General features: G+C 31.5%; 2 protein-coding genes and 1 long non-coding RNA gene across 15 annotated transcripts; 1 reads left to right on the top strand and 2 right to left on the bottom strand.

Annotated features, from left to right (window-relative positions):
• Nucleotides 1-1,220: 1,220 nt before the first annotated feature.
• FLD (protein FLOWERING locus D-like protein) lies at nt 1,221-7,283 on the bottom strand. 13 transcript variants are annotated; one of them, XR_011084233.2, is made up of 8 exons: nt 5,204-7,120; nt 4,084-4,842; nt 3,792-3,840; nt 3,533-3,645; nt 2,352-2,409; nt 2,124-2,180; nt 1,934-2,038; nt 1,221-1,799 (listed from the first exon to the last, which is right to left on the bottom strand). XR_011084233.2 is itself a non-coding variant. In XM_068637896.2 (6 exons), exons 1-5 carry the CDS (start codon nt 6,873-6,875, stop codon nt 2,378-2,380), a joined length of 2,625 nt encoding a protein of 874 aa, XP_068493997.1. In that variant the 5' UTR covers nt 6,876-7,209; the 3' UTR covers nt 1,221-2,180; nt 2,352-2,377. The 13 variants fall into 13 exon arrangements, 2 of the variants coding, with proteins under 2 accessions (XP_068493997.1, XP_068493996.1); XR_011084232.2 differs by having other exon boundaries at nt 1,221-1,805; XR_011084224.2 differs by having other exon boundaries at nt 3,792-3,843.
• Nucleotides 7,284-9,578: 2,295 nt separating this feature from the next.
• LOC137830500 (receptor-like protein EIX2) lies at nt 9,579-12,745 on the bottom strand. Its single transcript, XM_068637897.2, has 2 exons — nt 12,271-12,745; nt 9,579-12,047 (listed from the first exon to the last, which is right to left on the bottom strand). The coding sequence occupies exons 1-2, from the start codon at nt 12,587-12,589 to the stop codon at nt 9,721-9,723; spliced, it is 2,646 nt and encodes an 881-aa protein (XP_068493998.2). The 5' UTR covers nt 12,590-12,745; the 3' UTR covers nt 9,579-9,720.
• Nucleotides 12,746-14,888: 2,143 nt separating this feature from the next.
• On the top strand, nt 14,889-16,232 carry LOC137828597 (uncharacterized). Its single transcript, XR_011083916.2, has 3 exons — nt 14,889-15,045; nt 15,197-15,271; nt 16,049-16,232. It is a non-coding gene; the product is annotated as an uncharacterized LOC137828597 (long non-coding RNA).
• The last annotated feature ends 3,978 nt before the right edge of the window (nt 16,233-20,210 follow it).

A 20,210-nucleotide genomic window follows, 5' to 3' on the forward strand; every position in this document is an offset into this window, starting at 1 on the left:
CAATCCATAAATTAAAATATTACGTATTGCATTCTGAACTGAATAATTGACTAGTAAAACATTAATTTCATTTGTTCAGTACAATCAGAAATGGATGTATGGAATTAACTTTTTTAGTCAATATGGAAATATAATCAAGGTTAACAATCCAAAATTGATTTTTTTCACTACCAAATATCGTGTTTGCTCATGCAGTGCCCCTAGAAATTCTTGGATTTCTTGCAATGTAAGATTGAGGTATTTCTTTTATGAAAAGTCCAAATTATTCATTGACTGGAATTCAAAATCCATTAGGATTGTGCAAATAAAAACTCAAATTGTATTTCGGACTGAATAATTTGAAAACATATTGCAAATTGTGTAATCTATAATTTACATTTCTGAATGGAAAATATATTCTGAACTAGAGAGAACGATATTTTGAATTATACAGTCAATAATATATTTTCTTACTGTGTAATCCAAAAAAATATAATAAATTTTCAATTACACAATCTGAATCCGACTAGTAGTATCTGTCAACCAGAAATTTTAACTTCTGGTTCTGTTAATCTAAAATATGTCTTCCAAAATTTAACTTCTGGTTCTGTTAATCTAAAATATATTTCTAAATTACGCAATCTAAAAGATATTTTTAAGTTATATATTCCAAAAAACATGATCAATTTAGGTCTTTCCAACATCCTCATAAAGAAACCATCGGATGCAAAAAGTAATTGCATGCTCCTACTATGGTCACAGCTGACGTTTTCATGATAACAAAGTGCTTCCTTTTATTTGAATTCACAGCTAAAACGAACATAAAATGGCTGGCATATATATTATAAAAGGTAAAATGGCTATTTAAAAAATGTTGGGAGTGTAGGAAGAAAATATGGAGGTGTAAAAAGTAATTTCAAAATATTATATAGTAATAATCTGGTTAACTGGAATCTTAGGTCCATTTGTTTAAATTTCTCAGTTTTTGCGCACATTTCAAGGAATCAATACTTCAATTAAGTAAGAAATTTGATGATCCTATAAAGTTAAGAGTTAAGACTTTTTCTTCCTCCATCGCATGTATTAATTTCAAAATATTTTATATTCTCGATAAGCCCGTTTCAGAATAAATGAAAGAAGAAACAGCCTCAACTTAAACATCATAAGATGTACGGATATTGGTGTAGATATATCTTGCCTTAAAATTATTATGCAATGATGTAAAAGGGCAAGCAAGCATGTACCATCTACCATAATACTATTATTTACTTATAAAAAATGAAGACAACACAGTAAAAAAAAGGTTACAATTTAAATGTCAACATTAATTCAAGAACGGTTCCCCACTTCTTCCACTGCAAACAACCTTGGCTATTTTATCCTCTCTCCCACTAATTTCTCACCAAACAATTAGAGGCTACATGAAGACACCCAAGTGGCACCAATTGTGCACATTATCCTTAAAAATTAGGGTGGGGGACCTACTAAATTTAAAGGGAACCTGAAGAGAGACCAATCACAACGCTGCACTGCATTCACAAATCCATCCCTGGTTGGCAAGCAAATCCAACTATTTCAGGTAATATCAGGTAAAAGATCAAGGTAAGGTCTTGAAAGAGATATAATACATATACATGCCAGGTTGCTGCACCCCAGAGCCATCAGCATTTGAGGTATTTACAAATTATGTGCGGATGAACCAGCCAAAACACCTCAAATCGATACCATCACCAATGACAGCTACCACAAGGTTGATGTAAAAAACTTTGGTACACAGCTGGTACCAAAGACAGCTACCACAAGAATGATACCTCCGTATCCTGCAGCTGACGTTCTCCAACATTGTCATCAGGATCTTGGATTTAGTTGCAAGAAATAATCTATTCATTTACATAATATATTTCCTACTGCTTTCAAATCAATACAAAATTAGCCCCGTGAATGAGGTTCCCACCTAGTAAAGTATGGGAAGAATAGATGTACAAAGACTTGGCCCCACAAATCGAGACATCTTTTCCAGCATTCGAACCTGAGACTTGAAGGTTATAAGCAACCTTACCTATGTGCAAGACTCGCCCTCATTTTTACAAATTATAATTCATTAAAAATTGGTAAACCAGAGACCAAGAATATAGGAAAGACACCTGATAATCCAAAAAGAGCATTGAGGAAGAACAAGTTGAAGGGGCCTCTTAGTCTTTCTGCAATTTAATATGAAAAGGTGAATCTATTAGATAAATAAAATGATATATTTGAAATTCTCATTGAATTGAACAGGATAGAAGTATGCTTGACTGATAGCTTATTTATAATTGCATACGATAAAAGAAATATTAAAAACTAACAGAATTCAGAGTTCTCAGCTGTCTCACCTCCTGGGTGAAAGACGACCATCCATCTACGGATTGCTCAAGTCACTTTGATTGCTCCCTAGGAATATTTAGGCAGTTAGTAATTCATACTGAAAATTCCGCAAATACAAATATTATTAATGAATGCCATAGTTATCAATTGCGTATGCCTGTCCATGGCGAAAAGCCAAAACTCTACCATATAAAATGGCAGACGACATTGTAGGCAAATAGCATAAGCCCGGCAGATGAATTATAATACACATATAAGGTACCAAAAAGTCAGTTAAACAGTGAAATATAAAAACAAATAACAAGTATCAACATAACAAAATCACAAATAAAGTTTGATTTTAATGCATTGTTGGTGTAAGAAATTTACTCCACAAAATTAGAGTGCATTTGTGTCGCAATTTAAAATCTGTTGCACATATTCCAATAAAATATATGTTAAAGATAACAATTCATGGATTTACATTCAAGGTGATTACATCTGATACTCAAACACACTATTATTAGAAGTCACTTTAGATATGACTTAAAGTAATTATCACAAAACTACATAATTTTCATTTACATAACAATCTATGATTCGATGACAGTTCAAGACAGAAAAACATTTACACTATCAATAAATTTCAATTAACTTCTAGAAAAATATTAATGAAATAGATTCTCATCAAAGTCTTGTAACACAAGCATAAGCATAGATTCTCCTAAAACAGTAGCACGATAAATAAAAAGCCACAACTAAATATATCCTATAAGTGAGAATAAATGAAGGCCTATCAAGTAAAAACACAAAAAGAGAGGAAAAAAGAAGTTGAAAAACTGGATAAAAAAACAGTAAAACGGAAAAATTGTGGTGACAAAATCTAAAAATATAGAAGAGATTGTGAAGGAAAAAGAGCAGATGAAAAAAAAATACAGAATTATTAAGAGATGAAAATAATAAAGCAAAGATAAAGGAACAAATAGGTTTAACTAAAGATGGTGGTTGCTGAAGTTGGAATCAATGGGTGTGAAGGGAGATGTCAAACTGAAAGTCCAAGTTCTAAACATCAGGAACATATTAATTTATCTTTTTTTGAAAAAAATGTAAATAGTATTTCCCCATGAAGGCAGCTATTGGAACTTAGTTATAAAAGAGGGACCAACTTAAAACAAATTAAAGAATGTGAATTTCAGCATACAATAATTACCTGAAACAGTTACATCAGGACGCACTAGATCTGTCATCTTAACCTCTTCTGATATTTTGGTGGCACTCCCCATATCTACGGATCCATTGCTTTTCCTCACCACTTTTGCACGTCTAAGTTGACAAATAGAATAAAGTTAAAATTTCACACCAAATAGAATAATGATATTTGAGATTATATACATTCATACACACACACGAGACACACACACACACACACACACACATATATATATATAATAGAGAAATAGAGTTTAAACCTGATTAATTTGCGCTTCGTAATGCCTGCCTTCAGCTTTGATGACACCCCTGCTTATAAATCAAGAAAAATATTGTTTAAATTGATCATGGAGAGAAGAGAAAGAATAGAAAAAATGAGAAGCAAAGAAAAGGCAACAGCTTGATTGGTTCCTGAAAATATTTTCCATTTTTCTTTAAATGATTTCACAAATAACTACATAAATATTATATTACTTTCACTTTACTTCCTGTTTTCGAAAGATATTTATATAGAACCGATAAAAACAGCATTTCATAATGTATATCACTCACCTGGTTTAAGAGCCAAAGAGGTTGAAACGGGCTTACGATTGCCCCTCTCACTTTTAATGAAATCAATGACAGTATCAGCATTCATCCCCAATCCTTTTCTTCCAACTAGTTTCACTCCTAGCTTTTCACAGAGGTAATTCAATCTCATTTCATCACCACCTCTTACCTCTCTTAGGTCAAGAACCTGTTGTCTCGTCAATAATGTGTAAACATGAAGCTGCTGCTGTTGATTAAAATGTGACTGAAGCTGCTGAAAAAGTAATTTGTTTGAGTGTTGCTGGTCTTGTTTTGCAACTTCATTACATTTCTTTCGAACCTCACCAAATGTTACCCTCAAGATTGCTGGTGACTTGGGGTCTGTATTCTTCTGAGCAAAAATGATAGAAAAGCTCCCAAATTCTATATCAGGTTCTCTAAATAAATCTGCAAGAAGGGAAGCACAAGAATGAGCATTTGAAGGGGCCTTGTCAACTTTCATCTTCAGTGTTCGAATATTAGCATGGTGAGCCATATTTGCAGCTTCTCTTAGACCAGTTACGAAAGCCCCATGCATAGTAGCAGGATAGCGCCTAGTGGTTGCTTCCCCAGCAAAGAAAAGCCTGCCATCTCCCACACTTTCTGCCAAAATGTCATAATCATCACCAGAAGCTCCAACGGCGACATTGGAGTAAGAACCAAAGCAGAAGGGATCACTACCCCATCTAGTACAGACAGTTTGGATAGGTTCAGGAACATTGATTCCTTTTGGTTCATAAATACCTGCAGACAGATAGAGCATGTTTCTTCATAAATACTTACTAAAATAAAAGTAATCAATGTTAATAATTAAGGACTAATATGATTTGACTAAAAATTTAAACTTGTCCAATGAAAATTGAGTATTTCAGCTGAATTATAATGAGAAAAAGATACAACTTAATTTACATATATTCTAAATAAAACTCATACCACAAGACAAATGTTAGGAAACTGAGGAAATCATACAAACTACATGATAATGGATATGTAATTTCTTGTCCTCGAATTTACTTTTCTATGCTTATTTTGTAGGGATATTCTTATCTTGTAAATTGTATTAGCCAAAGTATGATGTACGTAGTAACTTTCATGTAAAGTGTACCCTTGAGAATTTGAAGAACCCGTGTGACTGCATCTGTGGGGTGCATGCTCTCAAACTTATGTGCAGCTTCCCCTGCTACTAAAGCAATCAACAGGGGACCACCAGCAACGGTTGCATAACTGTAAAACAAGAAAAATTCCCCACGACGACTTGGATCATCAGAAAGATGTCCAAATGTGTCAAGATCCATCTCCCAAAACACATGAGGAAAAAGCATGGCAACCTTATTCAGCAGACCAAACCCCAATCTTTTTATTCCATCAAGCTTCCTCTGAGGCAACTCTGGTATAAACTTGATAGATCCTTTCTTCAATACACCTAATGGAACAGTGCACAATGCCATATCACCCTCAAACACCTGACTCCCTGCAATCACCTGCACTCCATCACCACTATACCTAATCGTATGCACAGTTTTCTCATACAAAATTGGCACATTCTCTGCCAAAGCCTGAACCAGCTTCCCATTTCCTCCAGGCAAAAAACAATGATCTCCCCCCATATCATACGGATCATCCTGGTCCCAAAATGCAAGGGAAAGATTGGACAACAACCCCGCATTCGCATACTCCAAATTTGCAAGATGCCAATTGAACAAACTCAACTCCTCATCACTCACCGAGTCCTTAAAGACTTGCTGAAACGTCTCCAGTGCTGCCCCAAGGGACACATCCACCGAGACCTCCCCCATCAACTGCCTCAACCTACTTGCCTTGTCGAGCATGCGATTAAACGCAGACTCCACCTTCACATCCGTATCCGGATCAACCGGCCTCCCATCCATGCAATAAAGAGGACACTTATCCCTCACCTTATGAAGCAACTCACCCAATTGCCTCCCCACAATCCCAAGGGGATTCCCCAACGTGCCCGTCAACACACTACCACCCAAATCCGCAGCAGCACACACCCTATTCCCTCCCTCCATCTTCTTCGTATAAACACGACCACCGGCGCGCTTCCGACCTTCCAACACCGTGACCTTGAACCCAAACCGCATAAGCTGCCGTGCCGCAGCCAACCCGGCGAGCCCGGCGCCGACGATAATCACCGAAGGCTTGCTCGCCTCCGCCGGAATCCTCTCCTTGATGGGAGAGGCCACTCCGAAATTGATATAACCATGCGAGAGAAGGTAATTATATGCTGAATCCAAAAGCGCGTGGTAATGTTGCGGAATGTAATCCAGGAAAGTTTTCTTACTCACCCAATTGGACACGTTTTCGCGCCATTTTGCAATGATGTGGTTCCGAATAAGAGTGTAATTGACCTGTTCGATCCCGCCGATGACCGGGAGCACGGCGGCGTCGATCTCCTCCTCCGTGAGGGAGTCCGCCGGAAAACCGGCGGTGAGTGCGATTAGGGCTTCAGTTTTGGGTTCTTTGTTGATTACGATGATTTCGTCGGAGGCGGGGGTTCGGGAGGAAGAGGGAGTGTCAGTGGGCAGGTTGAGAGGAAGGCGAAACGACGCCGGATTACGCTGAGAGCGGCCGCGACGGCGCTTCTTAGGGACGGAGAAAGAGAGATAGTGGCTCAAGGTTGTGGGGTTCGGGTTCGGATTCGAGTTCGGGTTCTGGATGAGGTTTGTGATGGAATCGGAGGTTGGGTCCAAGAAAACGTTGGGACTGTTAGGGTTAGGGTTTAGGGAGGAGGAAAATTGGGGTGGGGGATCCATTAAACTGTGTCGTTTGATTTTCGATTAGGATGAAACAAGAGGCTTTAAGGCTTCGCATCCGTGGGCCGCCGCTTCCGCCGCCGTTCTGATAGTTGCACCGTTCACTGAGACTTAGAAGCTCGCCCAGACTATTTGGAATATTGCGTAGAATCATTAAAATGTATTTTTAATAATAATAATTTATTTGTATAATTCAATATCCAATATAGTGATAAATTTAGCATCGTTAAATTCTACTTTTTCATCCTTTAAGTTAGTCTTTTATTATGTTTTCTAAAATTTAATTCTAGTCTTTTAAGTTTCTAAACTAGCTTATTGTAGTCATTTTCGTCATGAAAAATGTGAACATAATATATTGTAATTGTTATATGTATGGTTATTTAGAAAGTTGTTATTTTTTGTTAAGACAAAATTGAAGTGAGGAATGAATGATTAAGATGAAATGGAAGGGAATGAAAGAGACAAAACCTACACAATATGTAATGAGCTGCAATATGATAATCATCATATTTTATTAACGATTTTCGTTAATTACGTGTAAAAAAAATAAAAAAATAAACCGTTTTAAAAACTTAAAAGACTAAAATGTACTGTTTTTTAAAAGTTAATGGATTAAATTAAACATAAAAAATAAGTTAAAAGTAGAATTTAGCTCGGTATCATTGCCTAAAACTAAAACATGTGTTCCAATAATACTTTTAAAAAATATTGATAAAAAACCTTGGTTGGTAATTTAGAATCTAAATAATTGGTAACAAAAATCTTGGTTGCTAGATACCAATTTATAATTCATTTAACAATAATAGAAATTAATTTAGAAATCACATTTTTTTATTCTGATATCTAATTTAGTCATTATAGTAACTAAGTAGGTTTGATCTCTAAAAATTGGTTTTTATTTCATAATTTTCTTGCAGTAATATTAAGATGAGAATAAGATATAAACAACACAAAATTTAACGTAGTTCAGTCGCCAACTGCAACCTACATCCACACGGGCAACTATTAGGTTTTTATTTCTTTGTTATTGCACACCAATTACAAGCACAATGATATCGGTAAATAGAAATTATAAAGGGGACACAATGATTAAGCCACGAAACCATGTTCACCTGCGCTTCAACTGTGTACATGTACTTCTGTAATCTGTCAACATGAACTCACTGTTTCACCTCTAGTTGTCACCAGCTTCTTAATCATCTTAAAGACTTCGTTGAAACTCCAATGAGTTTCAACATGTTCACCATGACTAAAATTACCACTGACCCGTTATCTGTTCCTACCAGCTCCCACTTACATGAACTACCGGATCCTGGAATAGCATAAGAACAAACATACTTCATACTCAATAAGAAATTTTCTGGAGATGTTTCAACAGTTGAAATAGTGGTTCTCTTAACCCACTGTCGTCTAGGAACCTCAGCTGAAGCACGACACACGTGCTTCCATTGCCATAAGTACCTCTAACTGGTCTACCTGAATCTTTCCATGCTCGTTCATCCCGAATCTGACTGTGGCTCTAGGTTTCTCTCTTGTAAAGACAAATCTCTTCTACCCACGAGATTTTGTGAATCGGACTTTGTTTATCTTCCGAACTGGTCACTCCGTAATCCGACCATATACAGCGAACCTCTCTTTCTTTCGCGGGCCATGACAAAATTTCCCTTGACGACCTTCCATTCCACTACTGATTTCCCAACTTTACATCATGTCTCTATTCGTCTAACTGCCTAACAGAAATCACACTTTTCTTTAAGCTTGGAACAATTCTAACATCCTTCATAGTCCAGAAACCGCAATCATGATTCGTTATGTTTTATATTCTTTTGGAAGTTGATGTGTTGGTATACTCAGGTGATGGAAAAAACGCACATAATCATGAATCAAGTGCAGAAAATAAACAACACATAATTTAATGTGATTCGGTCGCCAATTGCAACCTACATCTACACAAAAACTATTAGGTTTTTATTTCTTTACCGTTGCTCACCAATTACAAGCACAATGATCTCTTTAAATAGAAATTATAAAAGAAACACAATGACTAAGCATACTCACTAAACATGGTATCTAGTCAGCCCAACCCAATTGGTCATGACTTCATACCCCAACATCGGATTGTTCTCAATGGTGGGTTCCTATGTATGCTTTCTTAAAATTTGGATTAGTCGACAACTTTTATTGAAAGATTGGTTTAGGTTGCGGTGTAAAGTTTTATATATTTTTTTTTACAAGGATTGGATCACCTATAAAATTATTTATATTTATTTATTATTTCTTTATATATATATATATATATATTACTATTGTATGATGAAGTCTTGAATGAGTCATCTCCATTGACTTGTAGTCAAATTTTCATTGACAAAGAATACCAGCCTTCTTGTTATGGTATGGATGATCACAACAACATTAATTTCTTTTTTGAAAAAAAGGGTACACATCAATTCTAAACCTAACTCCGCTTATGCTATAGTTATTATATATTAAAGAGCTAAATATATTTTTATATTTATATATCTCCAATAACACAACTACTGCAAAGAAACTTCTGCATGAAGTAACGTCTTGAAGCACGGAAATCAGGGACATGCAGATGCAGAGTACACCTCTGGCAGTAAATATAACGAGTTATTTAAGCAACCTTAATCGAAGATTACTCAGACATTACTATCTAATGTGCAATTTGAATACGGATAAAAATTTAAATAATCGTAAACATGTCATTATAATTAATGCTATAAATTCACTTTGAATTTTTAACATTTACAATGCTATTAAATAATATTATATTTTAACACTTCTAAAAGAAATAGATTTGTAACAATACCATAATTGCCATATCTTACATGAAGTTCATCTTTCGCATGGCAAAGTCATAAGTGCGGTGCAAAAATCTAAAATAAGCATGTCTGCATCTCCTGTTGAAGAAAATGGTGCCCAAAACTCCCCAGAATCCTACTGCAAATCCAATTCCCAAGCCCATGTAGAACCAAGAATGTACTTCATATTCATTACCTTCTTCTTCTTCTTCCCGTGGATTTGTATTGTGGGATTTTTCATCTTGTGGGCATATCTTTGAAAGTGGAGGTCCACAGAGGCCAGAATTGCCTATATAGCTGAGGTTTGAAGAACCAAGTTGTGTCCCTGATGGGATTTTTCCCATGAAATTGTTGAAAGACAAATTTAAGACCTCAAGATAATGCAAGGAAGACATGGTCTGAGGAATTTCTCCTGAGAAAAGATTTCTTGAGAGATCAAAGGACTCCAAGGGTTCCAAGTTGTCAATCTCTTTTGGTATTGTGCCACTCAACATGTTATGAGACAAGTTCAAGGATTGTATTCCAGTGAGCATATACATCTCTAAAGGAACACTACCAGACAAGTTGTTATTGGAGAGATCGATGACATTCATCAAATTAAAATATTCTAACTCATTTCCCTTTATAAGCATGGTAATAGTACAACTAATTTCAGTCTTCAAACTTGGTAAATTAATGACAAAACCAACTTGACGAGTTGAAGCATCGCTAGAAAGCATGGCTGTGATGTTATGCAAGCAATTGGGTATTGCTCCTGACAATCCATTACTCGCAAAATCCATCACCATTAGAGAATGAAGTTGACATAGTTGTGTGGGAATTTTTCCACTGAACTGATTGGATCTCAATTTAAGACCTTTCAAACTTTGTGGCAACCAGTTTGGTATATCTCCAGAAAAATTATTGTGACCGATATCAAGTATCCAAAGATTTTGGCAATTCTTAAGTGAGACAGGTACCTCACCAAACAAGTTATTGCTTTCTAGGTATAAAAATCGAAGGTTGGACAAAGAACTCATTGCGTGAGGAATCTTTCCTGTTAAGTTGTTGTATCCTAAATCAACATGAACCAAGGATTTCCAATCATTCCAACAATCTGTGAGGTCTCCAGATAAATGATTATAACCCATATCAAAGTGGATCAAATTACTTTTGTTGCTCATTTTGTTGCACAATAGAGGCGAAATTGGCCCAGACAAAGAGTTATTATACAAACATAAAACAATCACTTCTGCGGATAAACGAGGCATGCCACCTCTTAAATTATTGGAAACTAACCAAACGAATTTTGGGCTTAACAACACATTGGATATGTCCCCATTGATTGTGTTGTTTACTAGATAGAAATTATCAAGTTGTTTAGAAAAGTTCCAAAACTTTTCAAGAGGTTCAAATGAAGCAGTTGAGTCTACAATGACCAGATCTTTTAGAGAACTCTGTGTGAATAACCATTCAGGAAGCTTGTCTCTCACATTGCCAAACTCAACCGCTTGAAGTTGATAAGGAGGGGTCCATTCAGGATCAAAATCAAAGACCAGGGTAGGTGAATTAAGTGATAAAACCTTCAAATTTGAAAAGGAAAGTAAATTTCTTTCGGACACAGTTCCAGTCAAGGAATTTTCTGCTAATAGAAGGCTCTCCAAGTTCAACAATTGACCGAGATCTTTTGAAAGATTTCCATTCAACTGATTTGAGTTGAGCACCAGTTCAATCAAGGATGATAAATTTCCCAAACATGAAGGGATTGGACCAGAAAAATAGTTATAAGAAAGATAAAGTCTTTGAAGTTGTTCAAGTTGTCCTAACCAATTTGGAAGGGGTCCTTTGAGATAATTTTTAGAAAACACCAAGGACTTAATACTTCTAAGATTTGGAAATGCTTGAGGTAGTTCACCGTGTATCTGATTGTTAAAAAGGTTAATATGGGAGATGTGACAACTCAGATTGAATAACCAACTAGGCAACTCAGATACAAGATCGTTATGAGCAAGATTTAGAACTTGAAGTGATGTAAAATTAGCATATTGAAGAAATGGATACATGGTTTCAAGTTGACAATCTCTCAAATGCAACTCTAATAGTGAAGGGAGCAAAGTGACTGATTGAAGCCAATCAATTTCCTTGTGAATATGAACACCACCAAGATTAAGATATTGCAATGATGAAAGATTTGAAATCCAATGGAGATTATGGACAACAATATCATAGTTAAGAGATAAATCAAGATAATGGAGGTTGGTGGAGTTTCCACCACTACCCATTGAATTGAATTGGAGAAACTTGAAGTCATTGTTGCTCAAATCCAAGTAGTTCAAATATTCAAGTTTCAGCAAACTCAAATTTAATTCACCTGTTGATAAAATAAATTATTATACACACTGTACATAGAAAAATTATAGTATAATTTAAATTAACAATAAATAATGCATATTTAAATATATAAACTACAAATTTTAGATTTATAAGGAATAATTTGAATCATGATATAAAACTATTTTTTATCGTCAAAATTCTGTGACAAGAAAGTATAAAATTGAATTTAAAAGTAAAGATTAAAAAGAAGTTAGAGTGACCTGATAAACAGTGTGACTTGTCGTCTATCTCTCCCAAAGCAGTAATTTGAGAGGGAATAGTGTCACAAGGAAGACTGAGCTCTGAAACCCTACCTGTGATGTTATCACAAGTGACTCCTCTCCATTCACAACAATCTGAATTTGGAAACCATGAAGAAAGCAGCTCTGAAGGATCTGTGAGTCGTTGTTTGAACTTAAGGAGGATGTTGGTGTCCTTCTCATTGCAGTGAACCGTCAAACTACATGTAACTGAGTTGAACATGATGAGACATAGTGAAGAAAGAAAAAATAATCTGAAAATGGAGAGAAAGGAGTTCATGATAATGCAAGATGTGTTCTTGAGGATGTGGTTAACCTGTTAGCCACCTACAACTGTTTATATTCTGAAAATTGATTCCACTGGACCAATGATTGTACTGTTACTTTATGACTTTCGGAGACCACCTCAATGTCACATTAAAGACTATGGCAGAATGAGTCCCGAGTTGAGAAATTAGTGGAATTAGTTGACAAATTAAACAAGAGAAAATATTTGTATTCTCTTGTTTTAATCAAATTTTAATTCGTGGAATTGATAAAAAATCATAGATTAATATAAACTCTCTTCTATTGTTTTTATTTTAAACAGTCTTTCATCTAATAAATCTCACAACTGTATAAGAATATTTTATAATATAAAAGTAATTGTATCTTATAAACTTATAAAATTGAATTAAATTTAAAGTTTATTTTTTAATATAAATTAAGAATTCATTTCTTAATAAATTAGTTTCTTAATAAATTAGTCATAAAGACTAATATAGAATATAAAATAGTTAGTAATTAAAATATTTATAACTAATATTAGATATCAATTTAGAAACTATTTTAAATATCAATAATTTTTTAATTTATAAAATAATATATAACTTACTCAATATATTTTTTTTATCATCACGAAAAAATTAATATAATAGAGAGTATTTCAAGAATACTCATCATTCTAACATTTTCCATTTACTTCTATATTTCCAATTCCATCATTTTATTACCTCCTTTAATACCTTTAACACAACCTACAAAACTGTATTTTCCTATAGATACCACATGTCATTTATTATATTACTCTATTTTTAACTAATTATTTTTTTCTCTGAATTAAGTATTATTTAATAATTTTATTGTAAAATTTGGAAAATAAAATCTAATTACATATTAAATTTCATAAATAAAAATATATTTAACTCTTTAATATATAATAATTATAACATAATCGGAGTTAGGTTTAGAATTGACGTGTGCCCTCTTTTCAAATAAAATAATTAATGTTGTTGTGATGATCCATGCCAAAACAAGAAGGCTATATATGTATTATTTGTGAACGAAAATTTGATTAAAAGAAAAATGAATTGTAGCCCAAAAAAGTAATATATACTCTTTTGCATTATTTTTATTTAGCTGGAACTAATTATACCAACTAATTATTTTTTTTAAAAAAATTAATTTTTATTTAGATAATTTATAAATTAATGTAAACATCTTATAAATTTATAAAATTAAATTAAATTAAATGTTTATTTTTATTATAATCATTTTGAAGTATATACGAAAATTTGTTTATCTTATTCGGATTATTAATAAATGCAAATATTATTTTATAAATTATTTTGTATAAAATTAACTTAAATTCACTTCCTATAGTTCACAATAAAAATTTCAAAGTTTTATTCAATCACAAACATATTTTCATTCTTAAATATGCATCTCAAATCTTGGTAAAACTTATAGTTTTACAACTTTTGACAAAAATTTATTCATCCTTTTAAAAAAAAAAAAATTTATAATTCAATTAATTTCTACTCTTAAACTCAACGAATATTTCCTCTAAGAACAGACTAACAGGTTCATCAAAAGAATTAGCAACAAAGGAAGGTAAATTGAGAAAATGTTTAATTTAAAGATTAAATGGATAAATTTAATACATAATAACTATATATAGCATAATCGGAGTTATGTTGAGAATTGATGTGTGCCCTCTTTTTTCAACAATTAATGGTGTTTGGTGATGAGAACAGGAACCAGGTATTCTTTTTCAATGAAAAATTGACTAGAAGTCAATGGAGATGACCCATTCAAAACTTAATCACATAATAGTCAAATTGATTTATAAAATATAATTCAATATATATATATATATATATACTACAAGAAAATCATGAAATAGAAATCAATTTTAAAGACAAAAAAAAATTAGTTGTTATAATAACTAAATTAAAGATAATTTTATATACTTCTATTATTATTTAACAATAAGCCAGGATTCAAATCAAAGTCTTTCCAGTGACCAGGAAAAACATTGACAACTAGACTATACAAGTTCTTTGATCATATTATCAAAAACATTTTATTATACTTATACATATTAATATAATTTATACATATTAATATAATTATTATTATTAATAATAATAAAATAAATTATATTCATATTATTAATATTATATTTATATTATTAATATTTATTAATATTATAATTAATATTATTATTAATATTATTATTAATATTATTATTAATATTAGTATTAATATTTGTAACAGCGTGTTTTTTAAAAAAAAAACACTTTGCCCCCCACCACCAGTGCCTTTCATTTTCTTCTTTTTCTCTCTCTCTCCAATTCTCTTCTCTCCCTCTCTCTTAATTTATCTCCCAATCTTCATCTATTTTAGAATCTGATCATACCACGCTGTAGCAGAGGAGTTAAGGAACATTTCTACCCGATCAGATTTTCAAACAGAGTAAGTTCATTTTTACTCTAAATATCCTTTGTTCTCTGTTTTTCCTTAGGATTTAGTCATCAATCTTGGTGGGGTCAGTTGAGAAGTTTAATCCTCTCAACTTATTCTATTATATACTGAATTTTTGTTCTGTTTGGATAATTTGCATTAGGCCTGTAAATCTTGAAGCTTATCCAAACGGTGGGGAATAAAATTCTAAAAGTTGCTTGGAAAGCAAGCAATTGAGGTAAGGGAAGCTAAATTTAATTTTTAATAGCACCCTAGGATAGAAGATCTGAATGCGGAAGGGACGTGGTCCCAATATTCAATTTCTCTTGTAGGGATGTTGTGTGTTTATTTATATTGGGTTGTTTGTTTATATATTATTTAAATTTGTGGAAATATTGGGTTTTGATGATTTAGTATTAAAGTGTTATTTTTTTATGTCAAATAAACTTTTGAATATTTTGGATCACTTTTTGAATTATATTGTATGACGAAATGGTATGGAATTGAATTCATACATTTGAGATAATGTATGAACTGATGTTTGTTGTGTATTAAGTATTGATGCCTATGTGGTAACAGAGATCTCCGAGCTTCACTGATGATCTAAGTCACATAGACTAAGATATCAGGTGGTGAGAAGCTGATGGGGGAGTTCATGCACACCGTGACATATGAGATGCACGGCTTGGGTTGTATTGAACTTACCCTGATCCTTTCTGTTGGATTCGCTGGTAATCTTTGGATCAGGTGTTAGTCTCTGGTAGGACTTACTTAATACGGGTCTTCCGGAAGACGTTGTTTGTTGAATATTCTGGATGTGTAGATCCATGTGAGATCTATGTGATTGTTTATTGTTGAGATTTGAAGAAAATTGAATAATTTGATAAATTGATCATGTAATTTGGTTTTCTCTTTGGATTTAAGTGTGTATATTATAAAATTCTATTTTTAGTCGCTTACCCTTGCTTTTCTTGCTGTGTTTGAATTGCGATGACTGTACTATGTACACGAGCAGATGACCATACAGGTGCAGGAGAACCTTAGAGGTTACAGAGTTTTATTTTGAGCTGTGGATATGTAAATATTTGTATTTCTATAAATCCTAATCATGTATTAGGAATATTTTGAAAAACTGTAAGCTTGTATAGAATTATGTAGAACCGGTATTGTAATAGTTATATGTAAATTATGGGGTGTTACAATATTCATATTATTAATATTATATTCATATTATCAATATTATATTCATATTATCAATATTATATTCATATTATTAATATTAATTTTGATATAAATATACATTTAGATATTTATTGTGTGCGTATAGTAGTTTTATTTGACTTGAGTAATATTACTTTTATCCGGATATAGATAGATAGAGAGAAAAAGGAAGAAATTATATAATATTAATATAACTTTAATACTATAAATACATATATATTGATTAATATATTTTTTTATTTAATCATTAATTTTTTAAAACTCATGGTTAAATTTAAATTTACTTTCATATTATATATATTAATATAAAATTATTTGATATCTTATTTTCAAATATAAGTTATTATAGGCAGTTGTGAAGTTTTTGTTAGATGGCTATATAGGTGCTTGTATCTTACACTTCTTTTCTGATTTGAGATTTTTGTATAAGGATTGAAATATCCTTAAAATGTTTCCTTTAATTTTTTTTATTCTTTGTCGATAAAAAAAAATTATTTTCAAATATTTACTTACATAGATTAAAATTGATATAATGTATAATTTTTAAAATATTTTAAATTATAAATTATTTAATCACTTTGTCATTATGATTTATATATTAGTAGAAAAGGTTATTTAGTAACAACTTTTTACATAGATTTATGGAATAATTAATATAGTTTAAACTATAATGATACGCTAACTAGTAATCTGTATTAGAGATTTAATTAATAGTTAATGTAAAAGTCATCATTCTATGTTAAAAGATAACATTGTTTGTTGACAATATTCTTTATTATAACACACAAGTAAAACCAACTACCTATAATGAACTTAATTAAGTCAATATGATCGTAAAATAATAATTAATATGATAGTTGATTTTAATGTAATAGGTAATATGATGACTATGAGTATGACATATATTAAATGTGATTCATACTAATAGATAATATAATAAATTATGTTTAGATTCAAGTAGATTATAGATAAATTAAATGTGATTCATATGTTAATATTGTTAGTATTGTTAATATTGTTAATATTGTTAATATTGTTAGTATTGTTAATATTGTTAATATTGTTAGTATTGTAGTATTGTTAATATTGTTAGTATTGTTAATATTGTTAGTATTGTTAATATTGTTAATATTATTAATAATAATAAGTATAATAAAAATCATAATAAAACTAAAGAATTTGCTTGGTGTAAAGGTTAAATTTTCTTTTGTTGCTGAAGGAACCTGGCTTCGAAATATTTATAATTGGATTCTACATGAGTCTGGTCGTCTCACTCTTAAATCAGCTAGGACTTTTTTCTTGGGTCTAGTCGTCTCACTCTTAAATCAGCTAGGACTTTTTTCTTGGGTCTAGAGGTTTCCTGTGGTTGGGGTAAATTTATTTGGTTTTCATATATTTCGCTTTCCAAGACTCTTGTCCTTTGGAAAAATTTTCATGGGCGGTTTCTTACAGATCAACATATTCAAAATAAAGGACTGCATATTTGTTCTATGTGTACCCTTTGTGAAAAACACGAGAAATCTATTCAACATTTATTTTTTGAATGTGTGCTAATGTTTTGCGTATTTGGAGTTGGGTTCGACACATTTTTCCTACTTATGATTTCTCTAATAAGGATGATCTTCTTTCTTTTATTAAGAGTGATGGTAGTCTGTTGGTTAAATTGGTTAAGCTAACTGTGATAACTTTTTATATTTGGATGATATGGTGTTTGAGGAATTATGCTCGTTTTCAGGATAAGATTGAGGTTTCTAGGGCTATTTTGGTTATTAAATATTTAACTTGTCTAGTGGGTAATTCGTCTAAAGCTTCAATGAAGAATGATATGTTCGATTTCAATATGCTCAAGTTTTTTGGTATTAACACTCGTACTGGTAAAGTTGTACGTCCTCTTCCTGTTAGATGAGAGTTTCCTTCACCAGGCTGGGTTAAAATTAACACTGATGGGGCTGCTAGAGGTTATCCAGGTCTTGCCGCTTGTGGAAGTATTTTCCGTGGGAGTATGAGAGAGTTTATTGGAGCTTTCTCTGCGTTTCTTGACATTCAGACTGCTTTGATTGCTGAAGTTTATGGAGTTATATATGCTTTGGAGGAAACTCAAAAGTTGGGTCTTACTAATGTCTGGCTGGAATGTGACTCTGCCTTGGTTTGTGCTGCGTTTACTGTTAGGACAAATGTTCCTTGGATGCCTCGTAATCAATGAAATACTTGTCTTAATTAACGTGGAAAAATCAGGTTTAGGGTTACTCATATTTTTCGTGAAGGGAATGCGTGTGGTGATAAGTTGGCTAATTTAGGATTTATTCATATAGAATCATTTCATTGGTATAATAGGCTTCCATCTAGTCTGTCTTTAGAATTCTTTATTAATAAGTATAGTCTACCTATGTATCGTTTTTGTTAACATATGGATTTTGGTATAGTCTCCTCATATTTTTGTATTTTTTTTCTTTTTTTAATATTTTTTTTCATGTGATGACAAATGATTGTTGTTACTTGAGGTGTCAGCCTAGATGAGATGTCAAGTAGCATAGTGATGCCTAATATGAAATTTTTTTATAAAAAAAATAAAATAAAATTGTGCATTTATGTTATAATTATATTTTTTGTCATTTTCATAATTTGAAATTTAAAAGTTCCTTATTATGCCATATGTGATTTCAACAAAATATTAACTTTATCATATAATTTATATCTTATCTTATTGTCTAATTCGTGTAAAATATATAATAAGATAGTACAACTCTTATCATAATTTGATGCTTTAAACGGGTGTTTTAAGGGTTTGAACAAGTTTTTATTTACCATATGATTTGATTAAATTTATATATCTCATAAGTATTCATAAAATGAAAAATTACTTAAGGCAAATTCATGCATGAGTTTCAGAACACTTTTATTTAATATGTTTTCAAATTCAAAATCATTGTAAGATTTTTTTTATTATTATTATATAATGATAAATTACAAACATACAGTTTTTAATTTTATAAAAAATTATGTATACAGTTTTCAATTTTATAAATAAATTACAACCGAATTATGTAGTCAATTATTAATTTAAGTTGGTAAACTAAACTTTAAATTTATGAATTTCTAATTAAAATAGGTTACACCCAGATTATTGAAAAACATAATATGTTTAGATATTAACATGTTAATGCTAAAATTTTGATATTGATATTAACATATTAACATGTTAATGTTAAAATTTTGATATATCCAGTTAGTGGATATTTAGGTTTAAACATGTGAACTGCCAGAATTTTAATTTTTGTTGTATTAAATTTGACACTTGAATATGTCTAGTAATTATTTATTTAATTGAAAAAAATGCAACTATTTTGTGTTTCGTTGCACTAGCTTTGTTGGCCAATCACAGTTTTACAAAAGGATAAAATCCACTTAAAATGCAAATTTATATCAACGGAAATCGTTTTTTTAGCATTAAAAATCTAATTAAAAAAAATTACAAAGATGTATATGCATTTTTATTATGTCTTAACTTTATTCATGCACTACAGTCAAATTATTATTTACTTTCGTGTCATTATATATTTCATTATATATTGTTTTCACTATAAGAAAAAAAGGTTTAATAGAGATTATTTAGTGAAGGTTAATATAATCTTAGGAATTGATTTAAGTAATGGAAGTTTTTTCTAAAATCTCAATAAAATAATGGAGGTTTTTTAACCTTAGCTAAATTTCAAAGGTTTATTCTAAAACCTCAGTAAAATAGCAGAGGTTTTTTTAACCTTTATTAATTTTCAAAGGTTTATTTTAAAACCTCCGCAAAATAACGAAGGTTTTTTTAACTTTCGTTAATTTTCAAAGGTTTATTTTAAAACCTCCACAAAATAATGAAGGTTTTTTTAACCTTTGTTAATTTACAAAGGTTTATTTTAAAACCTTCATAAAATAACAAAGATTTTTTTAACCTTCGTTAATTTCCA

Source organism: Phaseolus vulgaris, chromosome 7, assembly GCF_051622355.1.
Source record: "Phaseolus vulgaris cultivar YP4 chromosome 7, ASM5162235v1, whole genome shotgun sequence".
NCBI lineage: Eukaryota > Viridiplantae > Streptophyta > Magnoliopsida > Fabales > Fabaceae > Phaseolus > Phaseolus vulgaris.

What these genes read in the sequence shown, in the direction of transcription:
- FLD (XM_068637895.2), bottom strand. Translation starts at nt 6,875, where the DNA reads ATGGATCCCCCACCCCAATTTTCCTCCTCCCTAAACCCTAACCCTAAC. An exon ending in GGTTCTTCAAATTCTCAAGG is followed by an intron (nt 4,843 to 5,203) that starts GTACACTTTACA and finishes ATCTGTCTGCAG; the next exon opens with GTATTTATGAACCAAAAGGA. An exon ending in TCCTGATGTAACTGTTTCAG is followed by an intron (nt 2,410 to 3,532) that starts GTAATTATTGTA and finishes AAATATTCCTAG; the next exon opens with GGAGCAATCAAAGTGACTTG.
- LOC137830500 (XM_068637897.2), bottom strand. Translation starts at nt 12,589, where the DNA reads ATGAACTCCTTTCTCTCCATTTTCAGATTATTTTTTCTTTCTTCACTA. An exon ending in CAAGTCACACTGTTTATCAG is followed by an intron (nt 12,048 to 12,270) that starts GTCACTCTAACT and finishes TTTTATCAACAG; the next exon opens with GTGAATTAAATTTGAGTTTG.